Source organism: Asterias rubens, chromosome 6 (assembly GCF_902459465.1).
Source record: "Asterias rubens chromosome 6, eAstRub1.3, whole genome shotgun sequence".
Taxonomy (NCBI): domain Eukaryota; kingdom Metazoa; phylum Echinodermata; class Asteroidea; order Forcipulatida; family Asteriidae; genus Asterias; species Asterias rubens.
This window is the reverse complement of record NC_047067.1, coordinates 21469699-21496656: the sequence shown is the minus strand read 5'-3', so window position 1 is coordinate 21496656 and position 26958 is coordinate 21469699. Positions and strand designations below refer to the sequence as shown.

General features: G+C 38.1%; 3 protein-coding genes across 7 annotated transcripts; 1 reads left to right on the top strand and 2 right to left on the bottom strand.

Moving 5' to 3' along the window:
- The first annotated feature begins 1232 nt into the window (after window positions 1–1232).
- LOC117291241 (DNA primase small subunit-like) lies at window positions 1233–11660 on the top strand. Of its 3 annotated transcripts, XR_004519146.1 has the most exons (13): window positions 1233–1488; window positions 1934–2091; window positions 2297–2403; window positions 2621–2694; window positions 3150–3286; window positions 3411–3469; window positions 3821–3933; window positions 4235–4332; window positions 4444–4646; window positions 5141–5229; window positions 5814–5912; window positions 6308–10625; window positions 10723–11660. XR_004519146.1 is itself a non-coding variant. In XM_033772858.1 (12 exons), the coding sequence occupies exons 1-12, from the start codon at window positions 1263–1265 to the stop codon at window positions 6325–6327; spliced, it is 1383 nt and encodes a 460-aa protein (XP_033628749.1). In that variant the 5' UTR covers window positions 1233–1262; the 3' UTR covers window positions 6328–11660. The 3 variants fall into 3 exon arrangements, 2 of the variants coding, with proteins under 2 accessions (XP_033628749.1, XP_033628748.1); XM_033772858.1 differs by having other exon boundaries at window positions 6308–11660; XM_033772857.1 differs by lacking the exons at window positions 6308–10625; window positions 10723–11660 and having other exon boundaries at window positions 5814–6277.
- LOC117291239 (zinc finger protein 436-like) lies at window positions 7681–18293 on the bottom strand. 3 transcript variants are annotated; one of them, XM_033772854.1, is made up of 10 exons: window positions 18226–18293; window positions 17246–17341; window positions 16414–16553; window positions 15495–15828; window positions 14855–15051; window positions 14458–14589; window positions 13938–14129; window positions 13096–13216; window positions 12312–12517; window positions 7681–11995 (listed from the first exon to the last, which is right to left on the bottom strand). In XM_033772854.1, the coding sequence occupies exons 2-10, from the start codon at window positions 17320–17322 to the stop codon at window positions 11673–11675; spliced, it is 1722 nt and encodes a 573-aa protein (XP_033628745.1). In that variant the 5' UTR covers window positions 17323–17341; window positions 18226–18293; the 3' UTR covers window positions 7681–11672. The 3 variants fall into 3 exon arrangements, with proteins under 3 accessions (XP_033628745.1, XP_033628746.1, XP_033628747.1); XM_033772855.1 differs by having other exon boundaries at window positions 15495–15729; XM_033772856.1 differs by lacking the exon at window positions 14458–14589.
- Window positions 18294–18752: 459 nt separating this feature from the next.
- LOC117291238 (transcription factor Sp3-like) lies at window positions 18753–26753 on the bottom strand. The gene is made up of 6 exons (XM_033772853.1): window positions 26582–26753; window positions 25392–26378; window positions 24345–24969; window positions 22949–23159; window positions 22212–22411; window positions 18753–21530 (listed from the first exon to the last, which is right to left on the bottom strand). The coding sequence occupies exons 1-6, from the start codon at window positions 26642–26644 to the stop codon at window positions 21286–21288; spliced, it is 2331 nt and encodes a 776-aa protein (XP_033628744.1). The 5' UTR covers window positions 26645–26753; the 3' UTR covers window positions 18753–21285.
- Between the last annotated feature and the right edge of the window lie 205 nt (window positions 26754–26958).

Genomic DNA, 26958 nt, shown 5'->3' with positions numbered 1-26958 from the left:
AATATAACTCATTTTAGGACTTTTTAAAATAAAATATTGGCACAATACTTCAAATTTGTTTTAAGATTGTGTGAAATTAGAGTAAAATTAACTTGTTGGTGTAACAATAATGCTTCGATTGTACTAAACACCCCTACTTTGGAAATGGTCCATTCTTTCTTGTTGACGTCCTAAACGTCAACAAGAAGAGATTTGGTGTGAGCACGTGGCAGAGACGGAAAGTTGCACAACCATAAATTGTATAAGTTTTTTCCTCATAATTATATCGAACCCCTATTTTACAGTAACTGACCCCCCCCCCCTCCCAACCATGTTGAATGGTCTGTGATGTAATTCATTTGTTACGCCCCTGTCAGATGCAATTGTGTCCGCCATGCAATACTGTCCGCTCCGGACACTTTTGCATGTGCAACTTTTGCATATGCAATCGTGTCCGGGGCTATGCAAAAAACATGCACTGAACCTACGTATGTGCACTGCAGCATGAATATTCACGTATTTTATGATTGCAGCGAATACCCAACGGCCGAACATTTCCCATGACATGCACTTAGCTTGAAAAAAAGTGGCGAACGTTCTGTCGCTCGACCAAGGGCGTCAGTATACTGCAAGGACGGTTTTGCACGGGGGCGGCTCAACTGCATATGCAAATGTGTCCGGGCGGACACAGTTGCATTATGCAGCAGCGTCCAGGCGAACACGATTGCATATGCAAAACCGTCCGGCGGACATTTTTTGCATATGCAATAATGTCCGCCGGATAGTATTGCATAGAGGACATAATTGCATGCAACACCCCCCCCCCCCCCCCCCCCAACATACCCGCTGTATTCGACTGGTGCCAATTTTTTCACAGAGTTATTAGGTAATATAGGCTTTCACATAAAAAGGTAAAAGAAGAAGCAATATCTGGATATCAAATTTTACAATAGTAAGTAAGCTTAATCGAAACGTTCTGTTTATTATAATTTTAATTATTATTCAAATAACTCTGTTGTCTGTTGACATCCTTGACTCATAATAAATGCATGGCACTGTCAAGGCGCTTCAACATTTTCTACAGTGTCTTGTGTTGTTGAATGGTCTCCCTCTTTTAGTTTTATTATTGTTGGTTTGAATATCCCCTCCCCCAATTATGTCTTTGTCCCCGCCCCTACCACCCAAGCCAAGATTGTAAAAATAAATTAACAGCGCCCTCTGTTTTGTCATCCTGCCATGTTTTCCGCGCCAATTTTATATCATGTACACACACCACCAGCGGAATGTACATTGCATTATATAGTGTCACACACTGTGGCATATATATAACTAGAACTTTGTACAAAACCGATCATAACAAACAATTGAAAGTCATGGCGCTCAACGATCATTCAGAAACAACAACAAAATCTACATATTCTCAGGATGAGCTGCCGGAATTATTGCCTTTGTACTACAGACGTCTATTTCCTTATAATCAGTACTACCGTTGGCTCAACTACGGCGGACGTAAGCGAACAATGTCAACTAATATTGGATTGATTGGCCATTATTGCATTGATTGATTGGCATTGGGAAGATGAAATTATTAATAAATAAAAACTTCATTATTTTGTAAACATTGTGATCAACCTTGTCCTATCATTAATTTAGCTAGTTTTTGTCGGTGCTTGTACTGACTTTTATATTACTATTAGCTTCAGTTCTTGTTCTTAGCTTGATAGTTAATTTAAGTTACTTGTGTTGTGTGTAATTTAAAATAAAACCAGAAATTGTCATGACTGTGTAGTCACTAGTGTATAAAACAATTCACATGGTTCATGTTTCTTTTGTCAATAAGTTAAACAACAGTACATACCAAACAGACACAGGTACATCCGAGAGTACCAAATGTTCAATGACATAATTGTCCATGAATGATTCTTAACTGCAGATGATTTATTTCATTTTTTAGTGCCTAAGACGTACTTCCAGAATCGTGAGTTCTCATTCACGCTAAAAGATGATATCTACATTCGCTACCAGTCGTTTGCCGATCAGAGTGAGATGGAGAAAGAAATACAGAAAAGATGTCCTTACAAGATTGATATCGGCGCAGTCTTCACTCACCGGGTAAGTAAGCAACACCAATGACATTTAGGAATTTAATCGACCTTAAAATGCAAACTGTCGTAGATGCCCCTCACTTTCAACCCCATCAATGATAGCTAGATTGCCTTCAAAACAAATTAAGACTTTCCACAAAGAAAGATTTATTTTCATTAGGGGGGAATTGCAGAAATGTTCTTTGATTATTTATATTTTGTTTATATTTCAGCCGAAGGATCACAGGACAGTGAAAGCAGCATCTTTTCAAGCTCAAGAGAAGGAACTTGTATTTGATATCGATATGACAGACTACGATGATGTCAGGGTGTGCTGTCAGTAAGTTATAGAGGAAGCATTTCAACCCAGAAATTATTATACCATGTAGTAGTGTTATGGGGCAATGGGCATGGTTACTACTTACAGAGGCCTGATACTTCGATCTCGTAAAGTCAAGGCAGTATTTCCTGAGTAAACGGCTAAATTTTCATCCAAAGAATGGAGTAATTACATTTGAAAATAAAAATTCTATATGTTTTTCTCTTCCATCTTTTAGGGGAGCTGATATTTGTGAAAAGTGCTGGCCGCTTATGAGAATTGCAGTCCGCATCGTTGATCGAGCACTTCATGGTATTCACAACTTTCATTTATTCTTCTCTAAACTTCACAACCAGAAAGGGGGAAGGATTGTAAATAGCTTCCTGTGTCCCTTTGTACTGTCAATGGTGAATACCAATTACCAAACTTGTGAATCCTATCAGCTGATTGCCAAGTTTTTCAGAAAAAGAAGGGAAACCCTTGTGAAAGTTTTGTGTGACCGATGTTTTCTGCTGACGGTGCAAAAATATAGAATAACAAAGATGCATAGGAATTCCTCCAAGTCTTATACGATTATTGTTATCAATTTATTTTTATACAGGAAAGCAAGACACAGACACATACACTATCCATATGCAATGTTTTAGCTGATTCATTCACTGTCTCGCTGTGCCTGGCAATTTAAGACAAGCTGCAGTTGCTTGCCTGATATTTACTTAAATCAGTCGAAATTATAATTTAAATTCTATGTCTCTTTTGTATTTAAGATGATTTTGGGTTCGATCATCGCATGTGGGTTTATTCTGGCCGGAGAGGAGTTCATTGTTGGGTCGCTGATGAGGCCGCCAGGAAACTATCCCAGAATGCACGCTCAGCAATTGCAGAATACTTGAGTGTTGTGAAGGTAAGACTTGTGTATTGACAGGAGGGGGTGGGGATTGAATATGACAGTGCATTTTTAAACCTTCAAATGTGTGTCTCGAACCAAACATTTCAGGCTTTATCTCAAATATTTTTTTACTAAACAGGGGGGTGAGAACCAAGTCAAGAAAGTGAGTCTTCCAGAGCATCTACATCCTTCCATCGAGTAAGTAGTGATAATAAAACAGTCCCCATACAATAAGATTGCCAAGAAATCCATTTTGCAGCCAAGCCATTCATAGTTATTTGTTTGACAGGCACATGCTGGAGTTACACATAGGCGATGGACTGGTCTTTGCCTTGGTGCCTCTTCAAAAGTTTCCAATGGCCTTGCCCTTTCAAAGATGAAATTCCAGGCCTGCTAAGGCGCATCAGTGATATAAAATATGGTCCACACGTTTAGTATGTGTTGCTATTGGTTGAAGTGCTCAGATAAATTAAGCATTGAGCAGGCTTCACACACTTCAGTTTAATACATTAATCCAATTATGTCGTTTCTTCTTTTTACCTTCTTCAGGCAAGCCAAACGAATCATCAATCACTATTTTGAGGGATATGCTCTGCGGAACCAGGGTCTGATGGAAGACAAAGCATCGTGGGAGAAAGTCTTGACCCTTGTCAATGATTCTAATATCCTTTAAACACAAAGCTCTTGAGAAGAAAAAAAAAAGTATCTTTAAGATTCATTGTTTTCATAAGTCTTTCAGAAAATCTGGTTCACCACATGGTTTCCAATGCCCTGGTCTTGGCCTTGGTGCCCTTTCTAAAGTTTCTCATAGATTTTCCTTTGGAAGTGCCTTTTGTAAAATAAAAATATCGCTGTCCTCTCAAAGATGAAATTCCAGACATGTTCTTTCAAGAAAGAATCCAAATAAACAAAGAAGTGTTCTATTAATTGCAAAGCTCTTCCTTGACTATATAGTGCCCTCACATCTTAGGAAACTACTTGCAGAGCAGATGGAGCGCGCCAAAACATCAGCCGAGAGATGGGATCGTTTAGAGAGATGCATTATGGGGGAAGTCAGCAAAGTAAGCCATCTCAAAGCCAGAATAAGCAATTTCAAACTACCAATTATTTGTCATATCTCTTGAACCTCGGAAAACAGCCATGATAACTTTTTCCATATTTCCTTGTCTTAGGGAAATGTCAAGAAGTGCCAGCACCTTGTAACAGAGATCAAGTTCCAGTATTGTTACCCTCGTTTGGACGTCAACGTCAGTAAAGGAATCAACCATTTACTCAAGAGTCCATTCTGTGTCCATCCGAAAACGGGCAGAGTCTGTGTTGCATTCGACGCCAAAGATGTGGACAATTTTGATCCATTCACTGTCCCTGATATTAGGTGAAGATATTTCTTTCCTCTCTGCCCTCTACTTCCAATGTAGTAGACCCAGACCTGATGTGCAAAGGTGTAATGTAGCCTAGGATTTTTGCCAGTGTGTTTAAGAATTAAAACTCAAACCTACTTTGTGTTAGTGTGTAAGCTTTTCGAGCATGGTCGAAACTTTACAAATCACAACTCTACTTCCAATGATTCTTAAAGGGTGTACTCAATATTCACAAGATACAAAAGTTGTTACAGTTTAAACATAACTAACATGGTACGAAGAGGGTTGTGGTGGAAAAGTTTCCTTGAAATATTTTGGCCTGAAATACTATAGTTTATGATCAACTTTTTTTTGATCTTGTAAGTCCCAAATTTGAAGATTGTATTTTCTTGTGACTCTGATTTTCGTTTTATGTTATGTTGGTGATGTTAAGTGGTTTTTGACAATCGCCAAAGTTGGCCGCCTGTTTTAATTTAGGAAAAACTTTCTTTTATTTTCAATGATTCAGCCAGCTGTGCAGGGAAATTGATGAGTTTGACAGAAAACAAAAAGCTACAAATGATGAAAATGAGCCTCCATCAAAGAAGAGGATTAAGGGTAGGTACATGAAGGTTTCCCTGGTAAGACTTGAAGAAGAAAAACCTCTAAGTTGTGTTTTACCTTTTTTATTCAAGAAGTAAAATGAGACTGGAAGGCAAGAGAGTTACAAGTCTGAAGGTAAATGTTGAGGCTTGAATAATACGCTAGATTCATCTGAATTAACTGAAACCAGAAGCTTTTGATCCATTGTCAAGTTTACAGAGAGATGCGAGTATCATTGAGATGGGAGTATCATTGCCTTGTTGCCCTTAAAATGCCCCAGTAGAAGTTGACAACTTCCTTATAGGTTGCCCCTTTATAAGGAGAAAATGCCTTGGGTTCCTTGCCCTTTCAAAAACGAAGCTTACAGGCCTGGAGTATGCAAGTAATTATTGTCCAACATGACCCACTTTGGTGACCTCTTTCATGAATATTCAAATAATCAAAATCTGGTTGGAAGAGGATATAGTCTGGTACTGTTTTATACCGTGAGAAACAATACTCCTAACTTCTTTTGCACACACCAACTAAGACCAACATTATGACATTGGACTACAATCCACAAAGTGATAAGTTTATGTTTTCTTGTTTTCACTAATCAGATTATAAGAAGACGAGTTTATTGAAGAGCATCCAAGTATTTGAGCAATTTGTCACCGGCTTGGAAGGCACACGGAAGGGCAAATTAATTGAGCAAAGTGGTGAGTATTTTATCTCGTGTGTATGACGAGTGACTCCAGATTCTACTCCGCAAATAACTATTTGAGTTATTGTGACTCACAAGAACAAACCCAGATTAATCGACTGACTCATTGTCATTGAATGGCTCCCTGAGTAGTAAATAATGAGTCCAAATGCTCACCATCTCGGAAGAGCAGAAAGAAGGGTACAATAATGATAGTAGGTTGACTCAAGATGTGATTCATAAATGGCAATTCATTCTCATGCCACTTAACAAAGTTCTGAAATGATCAGCTACAGTAGCAAGAAATAGTCATCCGCAAAGCTGATGTACACAACTGCATATTGAGCTAATAGTGAAGGGACTTGTATTTGCAGTTGTCAATAAATCAAGCATGTTTTCTTTCCTCCACAGATATCAAAAAAGAATTCTGAGCATTTCAACAAGTCAAGCAAGAAGACTTTCGCCATGGTAACATAATCAAGGTTTACAAGGAGATATGGTGCAGTCTGCAGCCAACCATGCCATAGACACCTGGCAAACCCCTCCACTTAGCAATAAGTGTGCCGTTTGGTTCTAAGTGTGCTACACAACACACAAGACCTGCTGCTTTATGTCCCATATGAAGAACAATACAGTTACAATGTATATACAAACTCCAGGATATAAGTGCCACTTCGGACCCAAACCCACACAACACTGAAACTGTCTGGTGCACAAGTCCACTCGGCCATGCCATTCCATAATTGAATAACAACAGTAAAAATAAGCTGTTAAGAAATCATCCAGACTCCCTCCTTGTTGACACCATGTCACCTACGGAAATCCAGAGAAAGATGGTTAGTATGGAAGTTGGCAAAGTGTTTATAAACGGGAGTTAATTTAACCAAACCCCAATGTTACACTGTATTTAATGAAAGTTGTCTCAGAATCAAACCTTAAAATGGATCAAATTCATCAGTGTTGTATTTTACATTTTTAATATCTTATGTGTACACTTTCTATATAAAGCAAATATATTGAGGTTGGTGAATATTCCTGAATTCGTCTGACCCTAGAGTAGACCCTTGCTTCATCATGAAACCCCAAACAACAAATTTAATCACAAGTTATTTATCAAGTAAATTGGTTTCTGTTTCCGTCAAATTCAATCTGAGGATGAAGTGAGATTCCGTTGTTTCTTAATTTACATTACATATTTTCATGATTAAAAACACAAACTTTTCAATAAAAACTGTTGAATAATAGGAGTAATTACAGACTTGTAGTGCAGCTAACTGTTTTCCCAACTACCGGTACTGGTCTTAACCAAGCCATATAAATAAAATGCTTAAGCATCTATGCTTTGTAGCTTTTAGATTTGACCAAAGTCAACTATATTAACGCTATCATTTCTTAGCCTTTGCACTCATTTTGAAAACCTATACTTTCTTACCAGTGACTTCAAAAAGGTGAATGGTGCCAGATCTAAAGCCTGTAAGCACAGACAACTTTTGCTTATCAGAAATAGCTTACCAACCAGAATACTAACAATTGCCATTGCTGCAACTGGTACCCTAGTCATTTCTTGCTTAGCCAAGATATTTGCTTAGCAGAGTCATTTGCTTAACAGCTTTATGAAATTTAGCCCAGGTTTGGAAAATAGCCTATGTTCAACTAAATGGTGGCAACCTTAGCACACTTCAAAGCTTCAAGTTGTATGACTTGGGACAGACAATTATAATGATTATAATTATATACATGTACATGTACACAATAATACATAGAGACACGCATTGTCCTACTGATTAAGTTCATGTCTAGTATATTGTCATAATAATTTCTTATGTGTTCTGTACAAAATAAAGACATGTTTAGGATTTAATTTCTTCTTGTAACTAGCACCACGACGTTTAATGGGTAAATACAATCTTCAATAATCCAGTTGAAGCTAGGCACTCTCTAGGATTCCTAATTGGCAAAGGAAATTCACCATTGATAACTTAATACAGTGTAAATTTGGGTTCGGGCGTTGTAGTTTTCAGAGTATATATTGTGAGTGCAAATTGTAGCCAGCACGTCTATAAATTGAAATCTAAAAACTTGTACAAACTCGTTAGTGAATATAGTCATATCTAGGCACCATTTTCTACCATCTGCAACAATGTGATATCCTGCATGGAATGGCTGGCTTATGGCTCAAGCCATTGTATTCACAGTGGACTGCTTTAAGTTCCATGAACAAATATAACAAGAAGATGCCAGCTAAGCATTGCTATAAAGCTTACAAAATATGGTTCACAATTATGAGCATATGTTTATAAGCATGTCTGGAGTTGATATCAACGATTCTTTAAAAAAGGGATTCATGTGGTTTGGCAAACCGAGAATAATCAGAAGTAAATTATGTGCACAAAACCAACAAGGGTGCCTTTGGATATAAAGTACACAATTGGAAAATGACATTAAACTGGTTGCGTACATGGCAAAAATGGGTACATTGTAACTGGTCCCCATAATGTTCCCCTTGTCATTTAAAAAATCTTAATGACCAGGCTTCATTGTCATGGTTCTGGTTACTGCAGAGATCTATCTGCGCTTATGGCTCATTGAGTCGTGATTCTGCAGTAGATTCTGCAGTATTCTGTAATATTCTACAGTGTTGCGCAGTAAACAAAGCTATGACACTGGTACCCGATGTCAAGCCTAGATGTATACACAATTTCTTGGCTCATTGTACATAACTACAATATTATATAGTACTAACAAATAAAAACAGTCGATTGCAAGAATGTACATTTGTTTATCTTCATTAAATTTCCTAAATTGTGTGCAAAAAACAAAAACACCTACAAAAAAACAAAAGTGCCGGTGTGGCGGTTTCAGTCTTCCGCCTTGTTCATTTTTCCGTGACTCAGTACGGCACTAACAATTGACTACTTTCGCTTGCCGTGCGCAGGCGTCGCATGACGTAATGTTACCGTATTTGGTCATTCGGAAAACTGAACACGGCGGAAAGTTGAAACCGCCACACCGGGTTAGGGAATGCAAAATACAACTTCATTATACATGTACTGTTTCTGCCACAACTAACAAACATTTCATTTTTTAAGAAAAGTAATGGTAACTAAAAGAATGTGTGTACCCCCAAATCTATCCACACAACTTGGAGCCAACTTTTAAGGACACAAATACATGTACTGGAAATTATTCTCACTTTGACCTTAACAATTTTTTTTCTTCACTTTTCTGCAGATTTCACTACTGCTACCCTCCTATTTTAACTTAACTTGTAGGCCTTTATTTATTGAGAAATTAATTTACCTTACTCACTAGTAGAAAACAAAGTGATTTTGTTTTAAAAAAACAAAGTCAAACTGGCCACTGTGGAGATTCTGTTTACAGATTACATCCAAAGGAGGAGTGTTGAAATTGCAGACTGTATGTATTTCTTACCCATGTTATGCCCCAAAATGAGTACAGTTAAGCCTGCTCTAAGTTGCACTTAAAAGGCCTGTCCCAACTATAGATGGGTCCCAACTATAGTTGGGACATTCATCAATGAACCATTCTGCATTCATGATTGGTTAGCTGTTTGTAAACTGGCACATTACACTTGGGATTAGGAAAGTCTTAATCAATTACTTTTAAAATGGTGATTATTTGAATTCACATATTTACATCACAACAATTTGGAAGATTCCAATACAGAGCATCATGAAGAGTTTTCCCACCGAGATCCTTTTTCAAATAAAGGCAGGCAAACCGTGCACTTATAATCTGTGGATTTCTCAAATATATGTTGAACCTTTGCTTCCAAACCTTTGATATTGTACACTAAAAAAAAAGTCATTTGGAGGACTAACATAAAACAAATTTACTCGATGACATACCCAATTTATAAGATCAGCTTCATTTCACAAAGGAGACCTTGATTTTGCAAATTCAGTCAACAGACGTGAATTGCTAACCGATATGTACACATAGCTAAGGCTCTAATAGACCTTAATTAAAAGTATTATAATCAGGCCAGGTTTGCCGTAGCACAATGTGTAAATCTCTTTGGGGTAGTGTTGGTTCTGAAAAGAACCTGTGGTTGGAAACTCAACGTTTTGATCAGTATGCTCACATCATCGTCAGGAGAAAGTAAATATACTCTAAAAAAAAATTAAGTTTCACATTCTACTTGAAGAATTGTGATTTTTTTCCCAAGGAAAACAAAATCAGGAAACAGACTTCGGTAGGAAGAATATCTTGCCTGGTCAACAAGAATGTTTGTGTTTGACAAGCTGAGACAATCTAGTGAGTGACTCTTCATGGTGCGCGGTGTTGTGCATCGTCTACATTGGTTTAAAAAGTCAACCGAGAAAATTACACTAGTTTTCAAAATATATAACATTAATACTGTGATTGAGTTGTGTGTACAATGGTTTAAAACAAAAGGCACCCATCCTCAACATCTCATCCTATTTACATACCAAAGTGAAGCGGTTTGTGCAGCACTGTTCTCTAGGGCAAATGCTCTAAAAAAATCTCTAAAAATTTACATCTCAAAGAACTCATCTGGTGAAAAAAACCTAAAGTAGTTTGAAATGAGCGTATAGAAGCAACAGTTATGATATATTTCATACATATTATCAAACCAAGCGACTTGCGCTATCTACCAACTATTCATCAAGCCAAAGGCACTCTTTATATTATTTCAACTCCTGAGGAGTATGCAGCACCATTAGCCAAGTTGGCACACCCGTAGGTAATCAATCTCAACCCTCATGGGTAACCGTTTACTCTCCTAGGTAACGACTCCTGAGGAGTATGCAGCACCATTAGCCAAGTTGGCACACCCGTAGGTAATCATTCTCAACCCTCATGGGTAACCGTTTACTCTCCTGGGTAACGAACAGATATTAAGATGAAGGGTCCTGCTCAAGGAAACGAGTGAATTCAAAACATTTACGCTGATGATATAGCCATCACGCTAAGCACAAGTTATGAAGTAACCTACCAAGACAGATTTGTCTCAGTGCTTAACAGGCTGAAGACAAACAACAGTGACGATTGGCCAAGGAAGTTATTTTCATTTTAAAATAATGACTTCTTGATTTTATATTTGAGTATATTTGTACAACTGGTGATTATTACTAAAAACGCTAGTTAATCATTCTTGGTACAGACCCATCACAAGCAGAAAAGACTGGCCAGGGTAAAGTTAGTCTCGACACTAAGCAAACACCAAACACCATAATACACTCGGTGTTATTTCAGTGTTTGAAGCAGATCTCAGAAATATAAACAACACAACATTTAGAATAAAAAACATTTCTAATTAAATAATCAAACACGACTTCATAATGCTCTCAGACTAAACTATCAACAATAAACTTTTACGGGGGAAAAAAAAAAAGTGAATTTACACACAAATAAAATAATGTACAAAATTAACACTACTGCTTTAAAACAAATTATATTGTATTATCTTAAGCTTTTAGATGCTGTTAAGCCTTGGGTCTTCAAGAAATACAGCAAGTTATGAAAGCACACTTCCATAAAACTGCTTTTTTACTTTCAAAGATCGCACACATTTGGTATCAGAATTTTGTTTCCTTTTGTTGATTTGTTTTGTCACTCATTATTTATCTGATATTGTTTATCTTTTGTTGAGAAGAAGATTAGGGTAACAACCAGTACCTCCCAGATTTTGGAAGTAGTGTTTCACTTTTTACCTTGGAAGTTTCACAATAAAAATCTTTGAGAGGAAATAAAAATTGATTTAAAAAAGAAATCATTGACAATACAAAGTTCAAGAAGAGGTTGAGGCCAACGGAGGCAAACTTTCCGACATGGGTGCAGACTGAGGTTGATTAATGATCTGCAGCGTCGCTTGGATACTACTGAGATTAGGAGTGTTACCCTGTGGGTTTGGGTGAGTATTAGCGTGCTTCTTTAGGTGGTCCTTTCGCCAAAAACGCTTGGGGCAATCTGGACATTGATGGCGCTTCTCACCTCGTTCCCCTTGCGTCTGTACGCGGGTCTTCTTGTTGTCGTGCGTCCGGACGTGTTTTGAGAGATGATCGCTGCGCATGAAGCTCATCGGGCACTCTGGACATGAGAAGCGTTTCTCCCCTGAATAAGGATTCAACAATCAAATAAAACCAACCTTAGATAACTTCATTTCTCATCTTTTAGTGAAAACAACAAAGAGTGTTTAGTAAAAGATTTTGTTAGATAATGTCAGGTTTTACTTAATTGCAGGGGGGGGGGGGAATGTTTTTTAAGGGGGAGGGGGGTCAAAATCTTCATCTGCTTTGTGGTTAACTTTGACAGTATTTTAGGAAGAACTATTTATTATCAGGTTTCAGATTCAAACTGACCCAATTTTAGTAGTGGATAATAACCAAACGATGTATTTATTAATTGCTGATTTGGTTTTATTGTTTACCTGTATGAGTCCTGGAGTGTCTCTGTAGTTCATCTGACCTTGTGAAGCATTTTTGACATCCCATCCATGAGCAGATGTAAGGTTTCTCCCCGGTATGACCCCTGATATGAGCCTTAAGGTGGGACGTCTTAGCGAAGGCCTTACCACAGCCTTCAATGTGGCATAAATGCTTCTTAGGACCAAAGGGACTTGGTTCACCCGGTTGCCTGTAAAGGGGAAATCAGGCAAATGTTACTTCACACAAACTCCATTAACTCAGAGTCTACAAAAAGTATCTCTGAATAAAGGGCACTAACTCAAACAATGCTGTAACTTTATTCTCATTTATTGGAATGAAAACAAATTCAGAAAGAGATAATGTTTGGATGAAACTAATGTTGGAAGTTAACATAATTTCAATCTGTCAACACAAAAGATGCAAATATTAAGTGCAACAACTCCACAAAGTAAAAACAGAATTTTGATGATTAGTAGGAAATTGATGAGGTTGTAGATGATTTTATTAGGAATAAATTATTATAATAAGTGTATGTCCCAATAACACATTTCTAAAGCAACGCAAGTACCAGAGATGCTTTTTTTACACAAATAATGATAAGCAAAGATACCATTAGTCGTGGCCCCAAAAAATTGTTGTCATTCGTGTCTGAAATTGTACACACAAAATCTTTAGCAACATTTTATAATGATACCAACAACTGTAAAATAAAAATTTAAATAATTGAGTAGAATTGAATGACATAAAATATCTTTCACCAACTGTATGTTGGGTATACCATCTTACCTGTTGGTGTCCATCACGCAGTTGGGGCAGCTACAGGGCTGTCTTTGTATTCTCTTCTGGGCAGCTGCTTGTTTTTTAGACTCTTCTTCCGATCCTTCAATGGGAGCTTGATTATAACCAACTGATAAACAACAACAACAAATAACAACAACAAGTCTCATCAAATTGAATTGGCAACATAATATAATAAAATATAAATACTTCAGTAGGTTATAAAAAAACATATCAGTAGAATGTGATATATAAAAACAGCCGTTTATTATTATACAAATGTTGGATGTATAATAGTACATTTCCGCAGAATATAATCACACAGTGAAATCTGGACTTTTACACTTCCTGAGGTAAATCAGTCAATAAGCAAGATATATAACCAAAAATTATATCATCAATGTAAATGCATCTACACAAAATATCTACACATTTTAAGCGTATCAACAAGAAATCAACACATACCAACAAGATATCATTTTGTCAACAAGCATCAACAAGATATCAACAAGAAATAAACAAGATATTATGAAAGTAAGAACACAATACGATGTCATCAAGAAATCAACCACTTATCAATAAAATACCAACAAGATATCACAAAGAAATAAACAATTTCAACAAGATCATTATAACAATTTCAACAAGATATTAATTATGTCAACAAATATCAACCAATTATCAATAAGATATCAATAGTGTACCAACAGGCATCAACAAGATATGTACATCTCAATGGGATAATACAAAGTTTATATCCACAAGTATATATAAAATCTTGATAAGACATAAACATCAATTTCAAAATCAAATGTATTTCACAATTAAAACGCTTCTCTTCCTTTCCTTACCAGTATTGGATGTTCCTCCCCCAGCTATGGGCACCACGTTGTCCACAATCATGTTCTGATCTGCACTCGCTGGACCAGTCTGCTTCCGTCGACCTCTAGTCTTCTTGTTATCGTGCGTCTTGACGTGTTTGGACAGATGGTCGCTACGCAGGAACCGCTTCAGACATTGTGTACACTGGTACTTCCTCTCTCCTGGTTCCCAGTAGACAAGAAAAAAAAGAAACTTTTCAACAAAAATATATTCTCATCTTAAATTGTGCCAGTTTCTTTCTATAGGATCATGAAGTTAAGAAGCTGTGAAGAAAGGAAAAAAGTTACAAATGTTCTCAATTCACTAAACATTTTTTAATTTTACCAAAGATGATCTCTAAATGAATGGGCTGACAAACTCCACTATTTCAACATGCACAGGTCAAAAAGGTATGGAATTAGTGACACCTTAACTTTGTCAAGCCCCAAATAACTTGATCATGAGAGTAGGGAGGTTTATCTAATGATAATTTGTTTGTGATATTTGTACCTGTGTGCGTCCGGTAGTGTCGTTGGAGTTTGTCAGCCCGCTTGAAGCCCCGCCCACACAATGGCCAGTCGCAGATGTGCGGCAATTCCCCAACCACTTTACTGGGCGTGGTTTTAGCTTTGCGGCGTCTGGCTGTGAATTTCAAACCCCAAACAGAAAGAATTATTTGGGCTCAAGTAATAAAAAAGTTCTTTCCAAAAAGGTAATAATTGACAGTGATTGTACTAGCAAGATTATTTTCTGTAAAAACTTCTGGGGGAAAAAGGGTTATTAATCAGAATTGATAAAGTGGTAGCAGCAACAACAAATGTAACACGTGTATCATTTACAGGCATTTTAAACTTTTTTTTCAACAAAACCAAAACTTCAAATTAAAATCATTTCCGGAACACCTTACCTGTATGAGTCCTGTAGTGTCGCAGGAGTTCATCAGATCGCCAGAAACTGCTTCCACACTCCGGCCAGTCGCAGACATTTTGCTGTTGACCGGTGTGAATCCTTGAGTGAGCCTTGAGCTCTGTTGACTTCGCAAACACGCGACTGCAGGCTTGGATGTGGCAAATGTGACCTCTGACCCCTAGGGTGATGCCACTCCTAAAGAGTCAATCAATCAGTATGGTGTATGTTATTTAGGAACAAGACTGCAAGTGTTTTTTTAAAAGAGCTGTTTCTTCAAAGTTGTATTCGTAGAACAAAAATCTTGAAAATGTTGAGTGGTCTACCCAGTGAGCCTGGTTTTCATTATGGCAGACAGCTTTTCTTAGCTGGTCGGCAAGTTGAAGCTTTCCAACTGCCCAATCAGAAAATGTTACATATATGTAACCCTTTGCCGGGTTGCCAACAACTAACACAAATGGAAATTTGCACAGCTTTTAAAACTGCTTGAAGGCGTGTCTGGACAAAATTTACATGCCTACTATGTTTGCTAAATAGAATGCCAAAAATACCCAAAACCAAATACTTAAACAAAATAAGAAAGAAAAAATCAAACTTGAAAAAAAAAAACACAAACTTGAAAAAAGAAGAAGAGTTTTTACTTTTTTCTGTCTTCTTCACAGTAAGGGCAGCAACATCGTTCCCGTCTAGGTCTCATGGACATCCCTTCGTTGTTAACCTCCGCCATTGTTGTCCGAGTAGACGCTCCTCCTTGGCAATCAGCGGTCCCTTGGGCGACACCGGTCATCATCCCCTGGCTGTGGAGCTGCTGCTGCTGCTGCTGAGGTTGAGGGTTCTGCAGGTCGGCGAGCTCGTCAGCAAGGCTGGGTATGTCAACTGCAAGGTCGGGAATTTCAGGGGATTTAGGGTTTTCGTTTGGCATCTCAGAGACTGGTATAATGAAGGGACCAGTAGGCCAATGGTGCTCATTTGCAGCTGAAAGGAAAATTAAGCGATGTGGAGTCAGGGCACAATACCGACAGGGTGTAAATGTGCGCTAAGAGTTTGAGAGAAACCACAGCGGCTTATTTTGTAGAGCTGCTTACAGCACACAGGAGAAAATGTGTGCTATACAGAAACAGGTCACTATCAGAGCAATGCTATGTGAAGATGTGCACAAGACTGTTCCCTTGTTAGTGATTGCTTAGCAATAATGTGCACAGTAACACAATCTACTTAGCAGCTCTGCCAAACTAGGCCCCTGTGCAGCGAGTGTTAACAAGCCTCTCATGAAAGAAAAAGCAGAAAGTATAGAAAGAAATAGTAGAGCATTGGTGGCCGAGTGGTCCGGGGTTCTATTCAAGACGTGTTGTTAACCATACACAAACTTTCTCAAAGTAAGTTAACCTTTAGTTTTTTTTTGGTCAACCCCACACAAGGGGGAATGATTGTCAAGGTAATAAATGATTAAAGAATGAGGTTGTCCAGTTGTTCGTCATCTTCTCTGGAATGGCAAAGGTTTTGGGTTTGAATCCCACACGAGTAGCCTGCCTGGTTGTTTCACACCCTGTTTGTTGTTACCTTTGTTTGCAGGGTCACCTGCAATCCTAGATGTGCAGGCGTGGCAGTGCCATGCTCCGTCTTTTTTGGCATCCTGTTGGGCCACACCCACACAGACTGGATGAAACCATCCTTGGCAGCTGTCACACCCTAAGTAGAACCTGAAAGAGTGTCACATAATACGGCCATTATGTACAATGCTCAATTGTGATAACTTATCAATCATTCCGACAGTGAATGTTATTATCATATTCCACATGACTAATAAAAAAATATTGGTCTAACTATTTTGCATTTCTATATGTGCAAACATAATGGAACTTTTACATGGCATCTCACATTGTGTCTATCTATTAGATCAAGTGATCAACAAAAATATTCTCTAAAGGTTAAATGTCCTAAACAGTCAAGGAAATCTATCCTAAAAGGAGGAAAGGTATTTACTCAAGACACATGCGATATCTACAATAAATTATTTGTAGCGCCTGTGGTTGCAAAATAATAAATAATTAAAATAGATTCCATGACAGAGTTTGCCCTTAACTATTTCAGTGTTTACCCTTTGCGGAAACAGTAAGCTTGTCATTTTACTTGTCTACCATCTTCTTTACTAGTCCTAATCCATTCTAAATATTGATGCCTTTCTACAATCACTTTACATTCAAGCCAGCCAGACCACTTAGAGATAATTTTGACTGGTCCTCAGGTGTTTTAACTAGCATTTGAACAGAGGAAAACTGTTCAGGTAGAACGCTCCATGAGAATAACACATAAAGTACATCAGAAGAAATTGCATATACTGCCTTGTACAATTCTACAGAGGCCCTTCTAATCTAAGAAAATAAATTCCTACCCTCCGTCATCTGGTGTCTTGCAGATGCAGAAGAGTTTTGGCTTCTCATCAGGTTTGACATCAATCAAAGCTTGCATGATGTATGAAAAACTCAATCTGAGAATAAAGGAGTGAGTCATTTTTCAGGCCTTGGATTTTAAATAACCCTGACGTCAACAAACTTACAAACAAGTGTAGTGTTTCCTTTAATCAAATAAAACTTTTTAATAAAGTAGAAATCATTTCTGGAACAAGATTGTAAATTAAATTGTTATTCTTTATAATTTAGTTTTTGTTAATAAAATTTTAAAGACATTCAATTCAATTCAATTCATGAATGATTCAGCAGACAGCTGACAAGGCTGGAACCCCCCCCCCCCCCAACATTTTGTAATATTAATTATTGTAAGATAGACCATCTACAAAGAGGAAGAAATCACAGGAGGTCAATGCTACTACTGGTAGTCGAACGCATCCGTACATTTAGTGGGACTAATTTATAAATAAGGAAAAGTTTCCGTATGGCGCCACCACTTTTTCACTCAAAATGAAATAATATAGTAGGAAAAGTTTCCGTACGGCGCCACCACTTTTTCATTCGATATGAAATAATATAGTATCTAATTTACCTCAGAGTCAGAGTCAATGAGATATCCCTTTTTGTAAAAAAGTGGTGGCGCCATACGGAAAGTTATCCATATACTATAGTATCTAATTTACCTCAATGAGATATACCTTTTTGTAAAAATGAGTGAAAAAGTGGTGGCGCCATATCCCCCAGTTGCCCATGCCATCCATGCTATACATTACTCAAAATGACAGGCGTCCGGAAACTGGGCACTATTTTCACAAGAGTACCAAATTAATGGCAGACAATGTACCACCACAGAATCCTTTATTGCAGTCATTGTTTCAATTCAACACGCAACCAAATACATACGGAAGAAAGCTAAAAGCATTCAAAATCATTAAAACGATAAAAGTAAGCTAAAAGTACTCACCATTGAGAAGAAATAAGGAGACACAACCCCGTTTGGCGATCAAATATGCCAGCAAAGGCGCATTCACGAAAGGTTTAAACAACAACCACTTGGTGGCGCCCTTCGCGAGTTATGAAGGGCGGCGTCGAGGTCAGTGAACTCTGAAAGCTTGGGGCAGGTGGGGGGGGGGGGGGGGGGGGGTGGGTGTTACGGGGTTGGACGGGCCCCCTTTTTAGGGCACTGCTCATGCGTGAGTGCCTGAATTTGTTTTTACCAAATGATGCTTTGGTGAAATATATTTTCAAACTGATAATTTTTTAGAATCTATCTGCAATTTTGGAACTAATTATATTAGACAAAATTGTCCCTTTCTTTAGAACAAAACATTTTAACCCCAACAAAGTTTTCACCAAGGATTGTCACAAACCCACTCCCTGTGGTTCCTCGTTTTCTTTTCTTTCAAATTCTTGCAGTTTCAGAGATTCAACATACAATACATAAACACAAATTGACAAAATAAATAACGAACGACACAAAGTTTCTTTGGTACATGTATATCTTTTGTTCATGTGTTATTTCCAATAACAGACGAGTTCAATAGAATTAATAAGTACATGTACAATTTATTTTAAGTTATTCTAGGTTTTGTCTCTCAGTAAAGTACTATGATTCCATGTATTTGTAAAATCACTGATGTATACAAGGTGCTTTCCAAGTTGACCAGTAAACATAAAACAATTTCACTTTGCCCACCACAACGGAAAACCGCATGTAAACAGAGATCATAATACATACCGAAAAGCAAAACCTACAATTAATTGTTCAATTTGAACAATCACTATTTTATCCCTAGTGCAAGAATAATATCATTAACATATTATATACACGACAAACATAAATCCTTCAAAGCAAAATAAATAAAAAATGTATAAACTTCAACTACAAGGCTTGCTCTGAATCAAGCCAAAGGAAACACTTTACAGGTAAACCATGTCTACCTTCTATTTGCGTCTGAAACAAAAGAAGACCATGAAAGCTATTCCATCAGATGAACTTCAGAACCTCTTTTATAAAAGTTAGTTGAAAATAAAGTGGCAATCTATATTAATTTCATTTTCCCCCTTTTACCAAAATCTGAATTTGAGTAATTTAAGATCATTTTTCTCAAGGTATATTGCCGGGCTATCACAAAATGAGCAGTTTCAATAATAGAATGCCATGAAACAATAATGAAAATGTTTCTGGAATACATTGTTGTAATTTTGTGCATATTAGCTCTTGACAGAATGGAAACTGACATAATCAAATTTCAAATGCACACGTTAATTAAATTGAGGTTTTTAAAAACAACTTTCATAATTTTATAAAAGCAATACCCTGTAGATGTCAGAAGGAAAAAACGAGAAGAAAAAAAGACACCATCCCTATTTGTAACATCTGCCAAAACAAATTGGTTCAAAAAATTTAATTTCTTCATATGTACAACCAACATTTTGTATACAATAAAAGGCAAGCTTGTTCTGAACAGAAACCCATAAATCTTGCTCAACTTGTATTAAACAAGGGTCACATGTACAGTATTTACAATATTTCAGCTTTATGGATAAAAATTGGCACTGTGAGAATGTCTTATAATTTGGGAAAATATACTGAGTATGTTGAAAACAGGATAAAAATGGCAGATGAGATTTTCTTTAAGAAAGCTGCCACTGCCCCATGAGTGTATGACTGATAAAGGCTGCATCCAATTAAAATTGACTTCCCTTGGACCACAGCTACGGCCATTAACATCTGCAGTTAACTTTAAACTGGCTATGAACCAAAGTCGTCAATTTGGATACGCCCTAATACTGCTGACTTGAAGACATTTTTTTGATGTTGTCTACATCAGGGGACCATTCTATTAACCTTTTTGAGAAATGGTGGCCACTATAGGTAGGAGTGGACTGTTTGGTTTGGGTATGTATGTACTTTCAGACCATTTTAACCAAATCTAATAGATAGTGTCATAGTGCATTGTCCACCATATCTCAAAATGGCTATAGAGCTGCAATAAGACTGATTTTTCTCAAAACAAAATCGATGAAAATGTTTCTCCATATCACTGTTGTCTTGGTCTTGGTGTCCCTCAAATTGTTTTGAGAGTACATACATCAAGCATTGCTATTGTGAATGTTTTACTTTTTAAGTGCCAAGTTAAAATAATATAAAATAATAAATATCACTACCTAAATGCACATAGAAAAATCCATGTGGATTTAAAAAAACAAATCTAAGGCAGTTCATACTGTTGGTAAATTGTGTGTCTTACATTTAAAGACAGTCTTAACAAAATTAAGTACATTATTATCTTTTGGTTGTTGAAGCTCATTTCAACTGAAACAAAAATCTGCTTTCTCTCTTAATTAAGATTGTTTGTGCTATTGTGAATTTATATCTTATTATAGCTGACTTTACTGTTTGGAGAGAAACAAACATTGATAATTGAAATGCTTTCACAATGATTTCAGGATGTCAAACCAAAAATAAGTTAACATTATTTTACAGTAAATGTTCAATTCATGAGTTCAGTGCATTAAATAATACTCCATGGAGGCAATTGCCTCCTTGTTCCAATAGAAATTTACAATTTTGACATAGAGTTGTCCTTGACCAAGAAGAAAATGCCGTGTTGCCCTTGACCATCAACAAATGAAGAATCAGGCCTGAAACCAGTTGTACTGTATGTTTCACTTAATACCGTTATTTGTCATGATTTGTTAATGTTTATACACTGGATAATAATGTGGTGTTATAAAAAGTTAGGGCCTTGTCACACAAGGAACTTTTTGCCGGCAACCAACTGCAAGGCATAATACATGATCACTTCTGTAACACATGAGTCTTTTTTTCAAGCAATGTGGATCTTCTGATCCCTAAGAAACATATGGGAACATTCAAATGTGAATGCCTTTTCTTCTTGGAGATTGCCTGGAACTGGTTGCCTGTAAAACGCCCCCTGTGACACGGCCCGAATATTCAAAACTAAGACCAACTCCACAAAGAGTGAATTGAAAAAAGGGTCACCGATTAAAATGCCTGCTAGCTGGCTTCCATTCTGTCCAGAGCCTGTGTACCCATCCGTATGACCACAGCATTGGTCAAGGCCTCTTGGTCTGGAGTGGCCATCACTTCACTTCCATCCATTTCCAGTGTCACTGTACCGTCACTAAACTCATCATCCCTTGGGTTGGCTTTCTTATTGGAGTGAGTCTTGATGTGTTTGGAGAGGTGGTCACTTCTCATGAAGCGCTTTGAGCAAGCCGGACAGGAAAACCTCTTCTCTCCTGGGAAATTCAATATAATTGTTGAGAATGTATTAGTTATCCTGAAGATGACTACAGGCCTGATACTTCACAGAGGCAACGAAGGCGATTGCCTCTGTGCCCCCTGGCCATTGCCTTGGTGCCCTTGGAATGCTCCAGTAGAAATTTCCATATTAACGAAGCATGCATGCCTGTGACTAGTTTACACCAGTCAAAATCCTACATTGCTAATTGTTAAATGCTTGAACTTTTATATTTACATCAATTTTACACGTTTACAACTTTGTAAAGCTGGGGTGGATTTTGCGCAGTTGATATAACTAGTATATGATCAGTGCTTTTTGTAAAATTCTTCTTCATCAGCTCAAACATGGGGCTTACTGTGTTTTCAAATGTGGGCTTGGAATCACAGAAATTCTTTCAGAGAATTTTAGGGAAGGGGGGGGGGGTACTTCCGTACAAGAGGCAAACAGTGTGTTAAAATATTGGAACATTGAGGGAAGGGGGTTCCCACATACCCATATTGGTCATAATATACAGTGTCGTACATTGTGATACCTTTAATAATAATAATAATAATAATAATAAGACTTATAATGCGCACATATCCACTCTGCTGGGTGTTCAAGGCGCAGATTTTTGGAATATTGGATTATTTGGATTATTTACATCAAAAATTAAGAAATGTCACTAATACCCTACCTGTATGAGTCCGCCGATGTCGCTGTAGCTCATCTGACCTTGTAAATCTCTTACCACAGAACAACCAGTTACAGACAAATGGCCGCTCCCCTGTGTGCCATCGTAAATGAGCTCGAAGGTGGGATGTTTTGCCGTACACTTTGCCACAATCTGGCATGTGGCAAATGTGTTGTTTTTTGCGACCCTCTGCATTCAGATTCCTATTTTGGTGAGCAAAAAAAGTCTTTCAGAAACGAAAATTGCATGCAGGTCTGGATCCTAATTCATGGCTTTAATTACTGCGGAGTTCTGTACCTTCGGTGGGCTGTTAAGCATGTAGATTTTTGAGCCATTAGCACAGAATTCTGAAAGAAGAAGAACCATGAAATTTGGTCCAGATCTAAAGCATCATTTTCACTAAAACTTATGAAGGATGAAGTAAGTGGCTGAATAAAGATTTATTGTCAAACCTAAAGTTGTATATTCAAAGTTCAAGCTGTATTTATACTAAAGGAAGACAAGAAGGTTGTTGGTCTGGAATTTACACAAAGGCTACTGCGGTCATGACCTCTGTTGTCCTGGTGTTGGCCTTGGTGCCACTTTAAAAGTTTTTCAATTGCGAAATCAAAAGTCTAGTGTATGTGAAATTGTTTTGGCACCAAGGCAACGTCCAGGGGCAACAGGGGCCATACATGGCCTTCATGTTATTCCAAGCCTGTAGTACCGACAGGCTCTTTTTATATTCTACATGCACCTACCTTCCTTCACTGTCCTTGCAGTTGGGACATGTACATGCCACTCTCCTGAGCCGCTTAGGCACCTGGTTCTGTTGTCCCTGGTTCTCTTCCTCATCTGACCCTACAAACTGATTGTCCAGACTAATGGATGTATTAGTCTGCACCGGATTAATAACCTGTGTTTGCCCTTGCCACTTCTTATCCTGAAGAGTACCAGGCTGCTGCTGTGCAACTAAAAGAGACACGAGACACAAAGAATAGTAACAAATGAGTATTCTGTTAGAAAACATATTTCCTCTGAAAAATTGTGTTCTCCTCAACAACTTATTTTTTTGTTAAATGTCATGAATTTTAAGGTATGTCTGGAAGTGAAATGACAATCTTGTTTTTTACATTTTATTTTACAAGATTGGAGAATTTAAATAATTCCAAATGCTATACTCTTATTGTCTTCCATTTCTCTTGATGTTGCTGTCCACATGTAAGAGTATTATAAAGTAATGCCTCGGTACAATGTCGATAATGCATATGAGGTTAAGTAACACACACCTTTAGGGAGTACAAAGGTCAACAGTCTGAGGCAAAGCCTAAAGGAATGTCTTATTGGTATGAAAGGATGATTGATGGCCACCAAATCTAACTTCTTGACCTGAAATACCCTTTATCTTGATTTTGTTTGGTTTGGGGGAGACCTTATCAAAGTAGATACCAGACAACTTAAAAAGAGAGTTTATACAAGAGCCTGAGTGAAATTATAATTGAGTGCTCACCCAAAAATATATTCTGCATCAAAATAAGTTTGTTCTGTATTTTCGTTACTCGCTGCATGTTATATCTAAATAAAGATGATGCAAAGCCTTTTCTTAGGAATGTGGAAATCTTGGGAAGACTATTCCAATTTTTGTTTTATTTTAACACAATAAGTGAGCCTTCATTAAATTGTATTGGCCAAATTTTAACAAAATAAGTTGGACAGGAGAAAAGTGGAGACAAGCAAATTAGTCAGAGGGAGTGAATGGAGGTGAGCGACTCAATAAGGGTTGATTGAATGCCCATTTGACAGCTGGCCCCACCCACAAGCTGCTAATCAACTACCAACTAATAAGAAGCCACAACATCCAAAAGGTATTGCAGCACTTTACTGTCAGTGTCTAGCAGTTCAATACCATCCACTGCAGTTGTGGAAGATACATTATGCCAAACAATGCGCTTTTAATTGTGAAGTTTGCAGTAGCAGAATGAAAAAGTCATTAGAAACACCAGTTCTTTTTAAAACCAACACTACTTAAAAGAGATTTACACATGGTGCTACTGAAAACCTCAAAGTTTAAACATCCTACTTAAGAGCAGGTAGAGTAAAGTAACAACCTGGACATTGAAACATCGACGATGAGTCAAATAGCTTTTTCAAACCTACCTGTGACTGTAGTGGATCTTGTGTTGTTTCCTGCTCCCGGTTTACTTATCTGCTGTAGCTGCATTCCCATAGAAACCAAATTCCCCGTTGATAAACTGAAATTGGGTAAGGCTGTGACAGTTTGTGTTCCAGCAACGGAACCAGTATTCCCCATCCCTGCCGTAGATGTTAAAGTTTGTTGAGGCTGGGACGTTGTACCAGCCATGCTGATCCCCTGTATCTGTAACCCTTGAAGGTTGATGGTGTTATTAGGAGAACGGAGGGTCGTAAAGATAGAGCCAGGCAAGATGGTCGCCGTCTGTTGCTGGCCGGGCAATTGGATTGTTTGAACTGCATTTAGGTTCTGTGGTTGTAAGATGAAGTTCTGGAAACCCTGTTGACCAGTGACTGTCTGGGCAGGGATTGTAATGGTCTGTTGCCCTGAGGTAGAGGCATTAATGACCGGCAGTGGTTGTCCTTGTTGGATTGCATATGCCTGCTGAACAGGCTGCACAGTGAAGCTTTGCTGCTGTTGCTGAGGCTGCTGCTGTTGTTGCTGTTGTGGGCGAGCCTGGATGTTTATCTGTTGTGGTTGCTGTTGTTGAATAGTAACTGTGGTTCCCGAGTTCTGTTGAGGCTGCTGAATCTACCACAATAAAAATGATGAGTGAGAAATATTATTAGGTACAGTGACTGCTTTGAAAGTCAAAACAAAAGTACAAGTGGTTTTAAATTTAACTTGAACAAAAATTGTCAATGGTTAAAAAAGAAGGAAAACATGCTCAAAACTATAATTTCATGGCTTATGACTGAAATGTGCTACGACACAAATCACTGAACCACTTCCCTTGTGATATGGACAAATTCTTTCAAAATAATATTTGCTACGATTGAAGGATTTTTACTTGACTTTCAACAACGGTAGAAACAAGATAAATTTGCTGTACCTTTTTATACAGCAAAGTCCTTTTTCTAATTTAACAGGCTAACATGTTTTAATTGAGTAGACTTCAAAGCTGTACCATAGAGATACCTTTTCTTTGATGATATGCAAAAATTCAACTGTACCTGAACTTGCTGAGGAGCCATGCTGATGCCGACTGGTATCGAATTGGCTTGCTGCGGTTGAAGCACAATTTGCTGTTGCTGCTGATGGGGAACTACTTGCAACTGCTGCGGCTCTGCTGCAACTATCTGCTGCTGCTGCTGTTGCTGTTGAAACTGCTGAGGTTGGATCTGCACTACATTGGTGAAATCTTGCTGCATTGGAGCTGCTGCAACTATGCTGTAAACCTGCTGTTGCTGGTCGTTCATATTACCCCCTGAGCTAGCCACCGGAGCCAGTTGGAATGTAAGGGGCTGACTGGCCACCCTCGGTGGTGTAGCAATATTTTGCATGATATTGCTGTTTTGCGTCTGTATAATTTGCCCATTTTGCAATGCTAGGCCTGTGAAGTTGTTTGATGCAGCAGTTGGTCGGATGATGGTTGGCGATTGGTTGATGGCATTCGCTAGCTGAGTTGCGATAATGTTACCATCTGCATCTAGCTGAAGCTGTGGAATAATGTTGTACTGAACTGTATTGCCTGATGCACCACCCGAGTTGGCTGCATTTGTAGGTGCAGCTGTCAAAAGCTGGGATGGCTGTATAATTTGGTGCTGCTGCACCTGTGGGTTCCAGTTCAGTATATTGGTTCCATTATTCGTACCTGATTGTTTACTGGTGTTGTTTGTCTCGATGAGCTGCTGCTGTTGTTGCTGTAACTGAGGAGTGGCAGCGGCAATCTGAACGGGAAAAGCAGAGATGGTCTGGAATTGTGTCTGTTGTTGTTGTTGTTGTTGTGCAGATACATGAGGAATGGCGGTTATAACGCCGTTGGCGCCCACAAACCCTATTTGTGTATCTGCCGCTTGGAAGCCCTGATTCTGCCCAACAAACCGGACGGCTGTGGTCGTTGCAGTATTCACGGCTTCCTCAGGCGGTGATCCAATCTTACTACAAGTTGCTGCAAGCAACGCCAGAGGTGATGGCTGCTGTTGGCCACTATTGTCTCCCTGCAAAGAGGTGACGAGAGCAACATTTCTGTTTTTGTGTTGTTCAATAAATCTACGGGATGGATCAAGGGGCGGGCTTTACATGTGGGTGTGAATAAAGCGTTGCGGAAGTTATGAACGAAGTCAACTAGGCCAAACCTACGACTCAAACATATCTAGTCAAAATGACAGAAAAATTGGTTCAATGTGTTACATTTTCTTACCTGTGTGGCAGTAGAGGGTTGAATATACTCCGACTGTCCTCTTGTAACAGCCGCTGTCGACATTTTGCCCAATTTATCGTTCTTTCGATGGACAATTTGTTTTAAAATAGCGACTTCCCAGACTAGACATGAATAAAAATTGCATCAATGTAGTACATGGGCTGTACGTGGGACCACGCCAGTTGGGCATGCAGGTTGACTGTTTACACTCATTAAGGAAAATATTAATACGCGCTGTTATTTTAGCTTATTTCATGCAATTTATTCCACTAGTTGTAACTTTTATCATTTATTTTGTGGGGCTACATACGACTTAGTCAATAAAATAAGTTATTTTTGACGCACTTTATGATTACCTCAAAAAATATCTCGTATTT